The 13297-nt window shown below is 41.4% G+C and overlaps 1 protein-coding gene across 6 annotated transcripts in view; it reads right to left on the bottom strand.

Moving 5' to 3' along the window:
* Positions 1-13297, bottom strand: part of LOC146653097 (3',5'-cyclic-AMP phosphodiesterase 4C-like) — a 114501-nt gene that overhangs the window by 21605 nt on the left and 79599 nt on the right. Inside the window, exon 1 of one of the 6 annotated variants that reach the window (XM_085383340.1) lies at positions 11266-13055. The exons of the other annotated variants lie outside the window; for them this stretch is intronic. Within the exon in view, the coding sequence (XP_085239466.1) occupies positions 11266-11399 (134 nt within the window). The 5' untranslated portion in view covers positions 11400-13055. Of the gene's footprint in view, positions 1-11265; positions 13056-13297 lie in introns of those variants that run through there. 6 annotated transcript variants of the gene reach the window in all.

Below are 13297 nucleotides of genomic sequence, written 5' to 3'. Positions count from 1 at the left end.
TTTTAGTGCAGCCTGCCTCCAGCGCTCCAGCAATAATATTGCGTGATAAATGAAAGATGGCCATTAAGCAATCGATGCTGAATGAAATGGGCCCAGTTCATAGAAACAGTGAGATACAGCGAGATCAGGAGGGGTTGGGGGAGGTGGGGGTGGTGATGAGGAGGGCTGTATCCAGCACAGTGATGTGCTCAGCACCTTGCATCTGATTGGTGCAATTTCCCGGAGGGTGGGTTGGTGGGGGTGATATGCAGCAGCAGGGCTTACCTCAATGATGCCACCCCACCACTACACCTCGTTCAGCCCCACTCTACACACCTCCTCCACCCCCGGCTCGGTGTAATCGGCCGTGACGAGGCTCCATCAGAGGAGACCGGTGACGTCAGAAGCTAAAAATAGACCTGGCTGACAGGAAATAGGGGAACTGGGAGACTTGTGATGGTGCTTACGTAGATGCACCCCCACCCCCCCACCCCCCATCCCAATGCAGGGTGCAGATGATTTCACCCGTCCGCATGAATATATTTATGAAGGATGATATTTTAAATTCTACTAGGTGAATCCTAGTAGCCATACAGCTCTTTTCATTCCAATCGTACAGTCTGTGTTTTCTTTTTAGATATCGGCGTGAGCAAGTACGATGGCATTCAAGCACATTTCTCAAGGACATCGTGCAGGTGACACGGCAATTCGTAGCATACGTTTAAACTGTTGCTAAATTTCATTATGAGCAAGAGTCTTTTCTAAACCAGACCAGAGGATCCCACATTTAGAATTTCATGCAATACAATATTTTTGTTGAAATGTACAAGAAAATGACAAGTTTATTTGTGTTCACATCAAATTTTCCATAATGTTTAGGGGTAAATGACAAAGGCTAGATACAGATGTTTTTTTAACAAACACTCCTTAAAGTGGACTTGATGAATTTATATGAAGATAACTGCACAGCAAGACCTAAAATATGACAAATCAAGTGTGAAAGAGAATTTTGATGTGGCATAAAATAAAAACAAAATACAAAAAAATCTATACAAAGTTTTTCAGCAGCAGCAGCTCACTTCAGAAGGCTTCTGATAGTGAGACAACTCCCCCTACTGAGGAACAAGAAGTACTGCAATGGCCATTGTTTTTGTGGTATGCACAGCAGACAAGTTATGGTTTAAAATAAAAGAATCCTAATACTCAACTCATATCTCATCTCTTGCATCCTGATCCAGGTACAATGCATCTGGATCTATCTGAATTTTGTAAAACACTCTCCACGCAAGAGACTGGCGACCTGTTCAGAACTGCTCTCCCTATGACAGCTGGAACAGGCTCCAGCTATCTCTTGCTTCTCTGAATTGGAAAAGCAGGAAAGAAAATGGATAGATGGACCCGACTCCCAGTAATCTGGCAGTTTCTGTGTCTTCTGTAACACAGTTTTAATACAGTGTGGTTATACTTCCTTCCATCACCAGTAAAGCAGAGTGGTATTCACCAGATTTGACCATGATACACCTTAAATGCACTTACATGTGCTGTTACGCTGAGCTGTGTTAGACTTGTGACCTTTACCCTATGACAGTTGTGATAGTCACCAGCACTCCCGAGGAAGCGGACGGATGGATGTTAGAGTTAAGTTAAACAGCTCAGTCCTGGAAGTGCTTTTTAAGTTTTTTAAGGTGAATAGTAGAATTTGTTAATATTACATAAATGACGTATTTGTAAAAATGCAGAAAATGTAGAAAGCGTCCCTTTTTTCACTGCACCACAGCTACTGTTAACAAGTGAATGGGCATCCACCCTTTAAACAGAATGACAGGCAGACATTCAGCCAGGCACACTGGCGTCTTGTTCAGTTACAGCGTACATAACACGCTGACCTTGGTCTGTCCCCCGACTCGAGCATTGTTCTTCCTTTCTCTGACGTACATTATGGGTCCCTTTTCTCTCACACACAAACACATCCCTTGACACCCACATCCTAAGCTCTGCTTTTGTTCCCAGGATGTTTAGTTTTTCCCCTTATCACTATATCAAAGAAGGGGGAAAAAATATTTTGTCTGTAAACTAAATTAAAAAGAACTGCTTTTCTGGTTTTATGATCAGTTATTCTTTTGCTAGAAAAGTGAAGCTATGTCAGGCATTTTCAGATTCATGTTTCCCAATTGTGAGGATTTGCTGAGTTTTGTAATTCTAAATTAAATATTTTGGTTTTAAATTGTTTAAAAAATAATTTAGTGCATTTGTGTCCTTAATCTTGGAGCAACTTTTGAGTCTAAGTACAGATATACCCTGTATAAGTGGACCTTGAGCAAAAAGTTTAAAACCTGTCCGTATGCCATGAAATGAGATGCAGAACTGATTCCAGTTATTGTTCGTTTGTTGTTGTTGTTGCTTGTGATGTGCTCATGGGAAACCAGGCTGAGGGATTTCAGAAAACATTCTGTTGTGTGTGTGAGAGTGACCAGAGTCCAGATGTTATTTGATGGCTGAATGACACAGAGCCGGGGGTTGGAGGTAAAAACACATACTTGCACACACACCCTCCCTCCTGTTTTCTTCCCTTGTAGCGTGGGAATTGGCCAAGGGGCCTCAAACATCACACCAGGAAGGAGACAAGAGGTGAGGGGGAGAGGAGGAAAACAGACCAGGGAATAATTTATACCACTGAGGCTCAGTCTTAGCAAATAGTGAGTTTTCTCCAAGGCTCAGGTTAGCATTAGAGTACAGTGTGTCTTCTCGTTGCATTATGTCACTAAGAAAGGAAAGACAGAGAAGCGTGTCTGTGTGACAGTCCAGGGAGTAAAGAGGGTTTGTTTGCTTTACACCTCAAGCCTATTGTATATTTGATCTGAACACAGCAGAAAAACAGCCTGCTTCCCTTCGTCCAGCAGCCTGCCAAACAGATCTTTCCTCTCACTGTCACTCTGTGCAGTTTGCACGCTCTGTGCGTGTGCGAACGTCATCACGACAGCAAGGCAGGGCACGGGAAGAACAAGCAGCGAAAGTATTTGTGCAAACCCAGATTTGAGCATTGCAAAAAGAAAGGAGGCCCTGTGTTCAAACTCTTCTCGCGCACAAACTGTGAATTCTAGTGAGTTAATGATAAACATGCTGCGCTACATTAGGGAGCAGAACATCATTTTCTGTGCTGATAAAAATGTGCTTTTTTTTCCTGAAAGAAAAATACATTACCCACACATGGGCAACAAGCAAAACACGCTAGATATCTTCCAGTTGTTCGTGATATCACCGGTGCTTTTCTTAGCCCTCCATTATCTTGCGAGGGCGTAGCAATCCTGTGAGAGTCACAGGATCGCACAAGGTGATCTTGGAAGTGATCTCCATTTATTCTGACAATAACAAATGAAATAGAAACAACAGCTTCAGGCTCATCTCCCACAGGGGAACAGTCCAAAAGAGTTAATCAGTGTGTGGAGCTAGCAGCAGGTTTAGAGTGGTCGCTGAATGGACACTTTTCACTCTTAGATCTCTATATGATTTGCCTCAGCATGCAGTGTTTACAACTTACATACAGGACATAAACAGAATGTATTAAAATCAATAATGGTGTATAAATCAAATTAAGCTTTCCAAACTCCCAAATTTCTGTTGTTTCTAACAGTAAATGCACTGAATAAATAAATGTGGCGTTCCAATTAAGCATCCTGGAGCTAAACTGAAACCCCAAACTGCAATCAGTTACAGCACTGCCCGCTCACAGTTTCCAGAGAGCAGAAAAGGTGATTTTAATGAGTGGAATTTCTTCTCTACTTATACTGGTCACACGCTGTACAGTAAAATATCACTTTACACTTTACGGCAAGCATATTGTACCATCAGTGGAAACCCTAACAACCCTAACAAATCTATCAGCTCCTCTCTTTTATAAAACTGCACTGGAGCCGCACCTTCCTTAAGAGCCAGTTGCTCTTTCCATTCACCTGACCAGCCAGCCACTGCGGATCGCTGTCCAAACAGAGCACGCACTCTGCGTCCAACATCAACATCTGATCTCAGAGCAGCTCGTGTCTCTCTAAATATAGCCAAGGGGAGGAGAAGGTTGCTGAGAGTCAAACCAGCTGCTGTATTTATTATTTTTCTGTCACCTCTGACCTACAGGCAGAGGAAGGACTCTTGTCTCTGAAAACAGCAGAGCTCTGTTTTAATTGCTGTCACGAGAAACAAAGGAAGGAAGAAAGCGAGAGAAAAATTGGTGTCTGGGGCTGTGTGCATAAATTTAAAAAAAAAGAAAAAAGTGTGACACAGTGTTTTGTGAAATCTGTTTGCAGCCAGTACAATGGTGCAGCCATTAACCACTACTGCAACACATCTCACACACATGAATCATCTTATAACATAAACCTAATGCACACATACTGACATAAAACACTCCAATCAGACCATCAGAATAAGAACTAATAGCATTTTTTGTCCTAGGATCACACCCTTTCATCCACATTTGAAAAGCTGAAACTCTGAACGCTTGAACCTCATTTTAATAAAAGATAATTTTGTAAAAGTGTGTGCCGTCTAACGTAACAGTAAGAAATTTGGCTTTTTTTTTTTACAGACTTTTTACTGGTGTGGAGCTGAAGAGGTTAAAATTTTGGAGTTCAGGGTGCCTCAAAGGTTGATTCGCTCCTCCGGACGGGTATTGATCATGGAGGTCTATGTGCAGTGATTATCTCTGTCCATCCAGCCAGGCTGAAATCCATACAGTGGCTGATCAGCATTAACATCATTAGAAACTGGTTAGGTGGGTAACACACTAGGCCAGAATGACCCAGAGCTCCACACACACACACACACACACACACACACACACAAAAAGGCAGTGTGTGATTACAGCCCCAGCGGTAGAGATCCAGATTTGGCTCCAGCATCGACCTGAAAATCGAACAGCCTTAAATCACACTGGTGCGCAACCGGACAGGCCGGTTTGGGGCACGAACAGACACGCATCCGTCTTTGCCCAGCAACAAGCCGTGCTGGGTGCCCCTTTAATCAAGTTCATACGCCAGTAATTGGCGCCTTTCAGTATACAGTGATTGAGTCCAGTGGTGAGGCAGGAGCATGCAACTTCCTCCTCTAATTAGCCAAGGGCAGCCCGGGAGCAGCCAATCACATCTCTGATCAGCAGGACACAACAAGATGGAGACAGCACAGAGAGAGTGTTTTTTCTAACCCTTTGTTTCCCGTAAGGGTGGAGAATCACACTTAGTAAATTTAACAGCTATGAATACTACATACTGTAGTAATGCATTAAAAGGACAAATAAAAAGAGAGCAAAATCTACTTACTATGTATTTATTGATGAGACATGCACTCATGCAATATACTCAATTGGAACAGGCAAGATACTGACCTTTCCAAGTGTATGAGGTGCCAGTCACAACATTACCTGTTCATGTTAACGCCATGTCTGTTGCCACCACTGAGGGCTACAGACTCACAATCCAGGCCTGTTGTAGTTTTTCATTAAATGATCCCAGTGCATTCAAACACATGGATTAGTTTATTTCTTAGGCTTAACAGGGACCCTAAGTTCAGGCACTGGTGTTGTTAGACAGAAGGTCTTATATTCCCATATTTTACTTATATTTTGCATGCATATCTTTGGCACAAATACAGTCCTAGATGATATCCGTTCCCCTACATATTCAACGTCTTTGTTAAACTTCCACAAAGCAAAAAACAAGAGACAAGCAGACTCTGAGTCACTTTTCCTCTATGTTAATATTTCTTTCTTTACCTTATTGTTCCAGTTGTCTTGCAACTCCACTTCCCAAAAAAGGTTGCGTCATCTTTTTTCATATAGCTCGATTATTATTTAATTTTACCTGTCAAACCAACTGAAGTGCGATCTCCGGGCTTTCCCTACCTGGCCTCCCGCTGTGTAGGCGGAGCCCTCAAGTCTATGTAGGTGATGGAGTTCACCTGTGACAAACTGAGCAGAAGCAGGCTGCATGTGGACACCTTAATTCCTCATTCGTTAAAAGTCCGGTCAACCAAACTATTGTCTACTGCGAGAAAACAATTGGACAGCGCCGCTTTGTTGAGTGTTTGCCTGGCTCTGAGTTGATCATCATTCCTGGAATCACACAGATGTCAGGATAACACTCAGTCCACTATTCTAGTAGTGATATTCAACATGAGTACACACACACACACACACACACACACACACACACACACACACACACACACACACACAGTCACACTTGACTGCTGACGTCAGTTGTGGTTTCATAGCTGTCGCTGCAATGCCGATCGACCAGCATGCAGGCCTGCAATTATTCCCAGCCCAACGCTCCTCTCACTGCAGTTTTGTTTTCCACCAAACACAAAGGATGCTATGAAACACGCTAAAGAGAAACCAGCTGGCCCGAGCTTGCAGACGCGGTGGGATTTCTGTCGACACGTGTTTGTTGTAGGAACGTAGAGGAGCGACTCTGGGGACTCTGAGTCGAGGCGTCCCGCGGTTCAGCGAGCTGAGCCATCATCTGTGAACTGGAAATGATTTGGGATCATGTCCAGGGAGCAGCCATCAATATTTCCTGTCCTCACATCAGGGCACATCCTTTGTCACAAAACGGGAGATTAATGATGGAGCCTGTTATATTTGTCTTGAAGGTGCTAAATAAACCTCTATGTAAGACAAGAACCAACTAGAGAGGAGAACTTGTAAAGATGTATGGCATCATCGTTGTGTCACATACGAAAAGCTACATCTGGATGACAGATTGAGTGAATTCAGACACAAGATCAGAAGACTAAAGCACCAACTGGGAGGGGGTCAAATGTCAGTGCGGATAAACATTTATAGGGTCCACTGAAAGCCTTACATATAGATAGGCCATGTTTGCCAACCAACTATTATCACAAGACCAAAGTTCCAGTACAATATCTAACTTAGTTACATAATTACAATAAACTAGAGAGCTTCAAAAAGGCCTGAAAGCTCAGGTAAAAACTCTTTGAAAAGTAAGTAACTTTAAAAATAAAATAAAATAAATTATTCAATTTTCTTGCCACCTCCGTCTAAGTGGAAAGCTGGCTGAAATACCCTCTCTGCTTTGTAGCACATCCAGGTCCTCGGGGAAATACTTAACCAGAACAATATATGCCATTTTACGCTTTTTGGAAGAGTAGTTACTATTGTTGAGATTTGTAAAACCCACCAAACCCATACAGTTTAAAGAAACCCTGCAAAAATAGAGCCAACAGAGCAGATATACATATCAGTGTGATATGGCAAACACGGGCTGAGATATGCCTGTGACAAGCATGAGTTATACAGATGGAGCTGGTGCAGGTGAGTAAAGCCTAAGCAGCTGCAGGGGCATAATGAGAGCACTGATACTGTCAGCTGATACTCACTGCTGACTCATTCTCACTGTGAGCACAACTCCACAACTGCAACAGCTAACATTACTCTCTATTTACATTATGTGGGAATACATACTGGCAGCTCACGGTGACCTGTGACCATACGGGGAGCGAGCTGTGCATCGCTTTTCCGTGTGTTGACATGGCCTGGGGCCCATGGCACCGGCCAAGCTGCTGCAACGCCACCAAAGGTCAGCTCTCATTGCTGAACTACTGGGAGGGGACAGGCAGAAAGCACGAAAAGTCACACGACACCTTTTCTGAGACGATGCTGCTGTTTGATTCCACGTCTGATTTTGATTATTATTATTTTTCTTTGTGAATAAAAAAATAAATAAATCACACGACGGATGTTGATAAAATGTTTCTTTTAAATGAGCTAACTGGTCATCATGTTTAAGTCGATAAATATGTTTTACGTGTGAATCTAATAAGAGTACTTTTGGAGACGTCTTGCGTTTTTCAACTCTTACCACCTGCAGCTAGGACACAATAAAAAGATATCAGCTCAGTTTTACTACTTACAAATGACTGCCTGTGAGGTCAGTGGTTTGGCATTTGATTTTCTGGAACATCTACACGTGAATCTGATAGTAGATGCTCATATTTAGAAACATTACAGGTAACACTGTGGTCTGGCATTTTACAACAACAAGGGAACCCGTCTGCAGGGCAATGCAACAGTCGGCATTGTAGTATGGATCTGACTTTGTGAGGCAGCACTATAAAGTATGTCGCTTTACAAGCAGCAAAGACCATTTCACTGTCATCTTCATGCAAACACCAAACACTTCCGAGCCCATCCACTGAAACCTGTCTGCTCTCACCTTCAACAGAGATCGCACTGAAATTCACTGAAAAACTAAAAAAACAATTCCATCTGTTTACATGTAAAAAAATCTATCTATCTATCTATCTATCTATCTATCTATCTATATATATATATATATATATATATATATATATATATATATATATCTTAATCTGCTTAATGTGCAGTTTTAAATTTGTGCAAACATTTGCAACATTAGCCATAATTTCACAATTTAGTCATTAAAAATGTGTCATGCAATTCATATCATTTTTTAAGGGTAAAAATGCTGATGAGGTACAAGTCTCAAAAACTCACAAGAGCACATGTACCAAATATGATATTCTTGGCTTTAAAGGGTTAAAATATACATTTATGATTAAATCAGGACAATATAACATCTAGCAAGATTTCCAAGATTTTGATTTTTTATTTTAATTATATTCTGATTACAGCTACAACATAATGTAAGATGTAGCTTTTTTTTTTTTATTTAATTTAAATAAATGACTGAAAATGACCATATTGGTCAAAATGCTTACTTTGACAAGGCTGCAACCTAAAAGTAAGAAAGAAGTCATGATGTCTATTTTACTTTTTGCCACCACAGGCCTTACAGTCTCCTTCATTAAAAAACAAACAAACAAAAAAACTTTATTGGAATTTAAATTGTCAGTGACAAACGGGGGCTTGGTATTGAACTCTAGTATTAAAGTCACAATGCAGAATTACCACTAAAATACTTTTATCAGTTCCTAAGGCTCTCAGTGGTTTGGCCCCTCAGTACACCTCCTGTTTGCTTACTGTTCACAGTCCGGTCATCCCCCTCAGTTCATCAGCTGCAGATCTTTGAACTGTTCCCAGAATCAGATCTAAGTGAGCTGAAGGTGCTTTTAGTCACTGTGGTGCTGTTCTTTGGAACAAGCTCCCAGCTGATCAATTAAATTGTGCATCAAAAGCATTAAATAGTGCATCAAAAGCATTAAATAAATCTATTTTTTATCTACGCAGTCCTACAGTAAATAGGAGCTTTTTCTTTTGTTCATTATATTTTGTTTCCTTTTAGGAACTGTAAATGTGTTTTTACTGGTCCTCATTTAGTTTGCATGTAATGAAATGTGCTATATAAATAAAATTTCCACTGCCACAAGATACACTTAAAAAATTGTACTATGCCTGCTCAGTTCTTAAAGACAACCTTGCGAACATGCTATGGTTGAAGAACAGAAGCAGACACTGAGAAAATATTCAAGCCCAGAACAAAAAGATATTCAGGCTGCCAAAAACAGCAAATCTTTACACTGGAGAAACTGAAAAGAGGCGACAAATAATAATAATAAAAAAGTCGCTTGCATGTGGACTATTTTTTAACTGAAAAATTATCGCATCATTAGTCTATAGAAACAAAATTTTTAAACTAAACAATTAATCAGACAAATATTTTATTAAATATTAATCAATAACTAAAATGTTGTTCCGGGTCCAAGTATTTCCCACAATACTTACAGTCAAGTACTATATACAGTACTAATAGTATGTGTACAGTACAGGTCAGAACAAGAAAAGACAAGACGTAACGCGGTGCTATGAGTCGTCGCGCAGCGTCAGTGTCAGTGGGGAAAAAAAAAAAAATCAGGACATAATTAGAAGGGAGGTGAGTGATACATCGTCACTGACGCTTTTCCACTCTCAGCAAACTCCCCCTTAATCATAACCCTAAAGGCAAAAGCTAAATATTTGCACTCTCTGAAGACTCTCTGTAAAAGTACTACTAAAAGTAGTAGGTTTCCCTGTTAAACAGATTTGGCAGATTACACTCCACGTTGAGCTCTCCTTTATGCGGTTCATCCATCAGGCCTATAAATACGTCCAGCTCAGCATTCATTAGGTATCTGCCTTTGAAGGTTTTTTGTTTTTATTGGTGGGTTGACATTATAAAATCACTTTGATCCCCCTCCCTGTCAAACACGGCTTATGTCGTCATTACTTTTCTGGAAGGTCAGCTGCAGAATTAGTCATATTTCCTTCTGTGCTCTTAAAGCAGCGGACACTTTCAGGTATACTCATACGTGTTGTAACACATGAGGATGTGTCAACTATACAGAGTTGTTTTTTATGTCATATAGAGATGTCGTTACATATTTCTGTATCTACAACTTCTACATCCATCCATCCAGATTCTGCACATTCAGGCGTCAGCTGTTCCTTCTTCAATCATCTTAAAAAAAACTTCTGTTTTGTAAAATCACTACAAATATGGACAATGGTCATACTCTAAACAGTCAGTATTTAAAGTATCAGAGGAAACGAGCTGAGGTGGTCAAGCAGCGGGTTAAGCTGAAATTCATGTATAAATGACGACTATATAAGACGCACACACACAGATTTACAAGAAACTGATTCATAAATTCCAAAGATCTCATCAGTCCATCTGACTCACCATTAGAATTGCAAACCGCACAGACAAACTCTGATGACTTTGTCATTGTGAGCTAAAAGCCACTGTGTGATTGCATATTTTCCACTCATATGCACATGTCACTCTCTATTCCGTTAATGTCCTGGAATAAAATGATTTGGATCCAGGAGATGAAGAACATTTTTGCACAGTGTGAACATCAGGGGCTTGTTTGGATGTAAAGATACTGTGCTTGTTAAATAACAATATCAAAGTATTCATTGTATGTTGCTTTAAAGGGAAACTAACACACGTACTGAGAGTGCAGCTTGATGATATGAACACTAAAAGAAAACACGATGTAAATGCCACATACTGGAGGATACACCGCTTTGAATTTCATTCTAATTTCTCTAACCTAAATAGACATAAATACACATAAAATAATATGATGCATTAATGCTATTTTAGGTAAAAAAATGCTCTAGTTCTTCATTATGTTGCGGGGGCCAAGTTACAGTTAAACCCATAACTTTAGTTATTTTAAGTTAATATAAAAGAACTTTACTTTGTGTGAAAGAACTGAAAAGCTTTCTTAAGAAAAACAAAAAAGTTCAGACACCAGTGTGCTCAGGGTTGTGCAACAACAACATCTGGATTGAAACCACATCTGGCCTACCGCCTGCGCTTTTGAACGATGTCGATGGGACGGTTGACGGCGCACGGCGACCCGCAGATATTCCCGTTCCGCATTTTGAAGTAGCGATCCTGGACCGAGGGCGTCAGATACACACAGTTAGTTGGTAAACTCATGTCTACAGTTTGTCTCTCAGCTGCTTTTGTTCTCCACTAATTATCCTTTTCCTCCTCCTCCGGGCGCTCCTCTGCTCCTCGGCTCCCACGCGCTCTCTTCTCTCCCTTCACGGCACACCGGGTTTCCACTGACACGCGGGCAGATGGAGGAAAGCCCTCCTCGGTGTGTTTTGGCAACATGACTCCAGTCCGGCGTTTGGAGAGGGCGAAGAAAGGAAAAGGGATCAAAGCAGTGTGGGTTTTAAAGAGTCATTTCCTCAGCGTCATGCTGCTGTTTCATGCGGTGGAACACAGAAAAGCTAAACAAGAGCAGAGCGTGAGGAGGCTTCTTTCTAATCCACGTTGAGGAGTTCAGAGCTGAACTCTCCCTCCCTCTGGAGACACGCTCCTTTCTCCCTCCCTCTGTCTCACTCTGTCTCCTCCTTCCAGGCACATGGACTACTGAGGCTTTAAAAAAGACATGAACTATGTACATGTGCATGTACAGTCTGTGTGGGTTAGAGAGGGGACTGATATGGGTGTATTTGCTTTCAGTTGGAGTAGCTTCATTGTGTGCATGTGGATATACTTCTGCCATATATCTCAGCGAGGACCAGTTTGAGTTTCAATGAGAACTGTGAGGCAGCCTTCGCCTTTTAAGATCCCTTTAAAGAATTCAGTTTTGGTTTAGGGCAGGATTGCGAGCTTAGTTTGATTGTTAAGTAGGGAGGGAAAGTATTATGTAAATGAATGCTGGCACAAAGACATGTACGTATGTGTATTGTATAAGCAGTGTATGTGTGCGTAAAAGAAGAGGTGTGTCTCCCATCTTACTTATTTGCAGAATCAACAAACACACATGAGTCATGAAGCATTCCTGCCTCACACCTCAAAAATGTCATCACTTCATTCATTACATATGAATATGAAAAAATTCACCCTATTTACTGTATGAATTTTCCAATTATTGCCATTGTGAGGTCACAATAACCTTTGACCTTTAAGGAGGATCTAGTCAGTTCCTCGAGTCCAAGTGATCATGTGAGACAAATTTAGAAAACTACATCTATGTGCAACAGGAACCATTGACACTCTGACGACATGATGGCCAGACTTGTGTGGGAAAGTATCAAGTACTTTTAAAGTATTTTCAAAAGAAAAGCGAGCAAAGTCGCTTAGTGCATCTGAGGAGCAACATTCAAACAGCAGTGTGTTAGCAGGTTTAATTAGATATTCCCCCTTTTTGTGAAATACTTCAGCCTGCAGCAGCTCTAGCACACCAGCACCAGTCAGTCTCACGACACAGAGCGGTGGACTTGCTGGACTCGGTGATCTCACCAACTGGCTGGCCCGCTGCTGTCGACACTGCAGGCAAATATTTGTCTTTTGAGACAGTGGGCCGGAGCCTGGGTCAGACGTGTTGGCAGGCACACGGGAGAGGAGGTGGAGCAGAGAGGGATTTAAATGTCAACCCGTTTTTTAAAAAAATGGTTGGCTAACGATGCAGCCAGATGTTGTGACGTAGTCACAAAGGGGGGACGCAGATGTTTCACCCTAATCTCTGAACTTTTAAGTGGCTAGTTGTGACGAAGTCTTTCTGTGCGGAGCTATTTCTCAATGGCTGGTGTTCCCACAAAGCCACACTTTAATAGCATAGCAATCATCTTTAACTTCAGCAACAATTTTTTTTAATCAGTGAAGATTAAAACAAAAAGAAAGCTCATTATTCATGGCAGGTAAGCTCGCAGTTTCTGTGCTACTCCAGTGTAAGTAACGGGTCTAAGAAACCCTCCAAACACCACCTCTCTCTCTCTGGGACATTGCTGCTGGATGGGCTGCTCAAATCTATGAAAAACATAATAATTCAAGGTGATCAGGAACATGTCTGTGGACACATAAGAACCACACTTTTTACCAGC

Source organism: Rhamphochromis longiceps, linkage group LG15, assembly GCF_057381845.1.
Source record: "Rhamphochromis longiceps isolate RC_006_pf linkage group LG15, R_longiceps_female_GT1.1, whole genome shotgun sequence".
Lineage (NCBI taxonomy): Eukaryota > Metazoa > Chordata > Actinopteri > Cichliformes > Cichlidae > Rhamphochromis > Rhamphochromis longiceps.
Note: the sequence above shows the minus strand (reverse complement) of the source record. Positions and strands in the feature narration are given on the sequence as shown.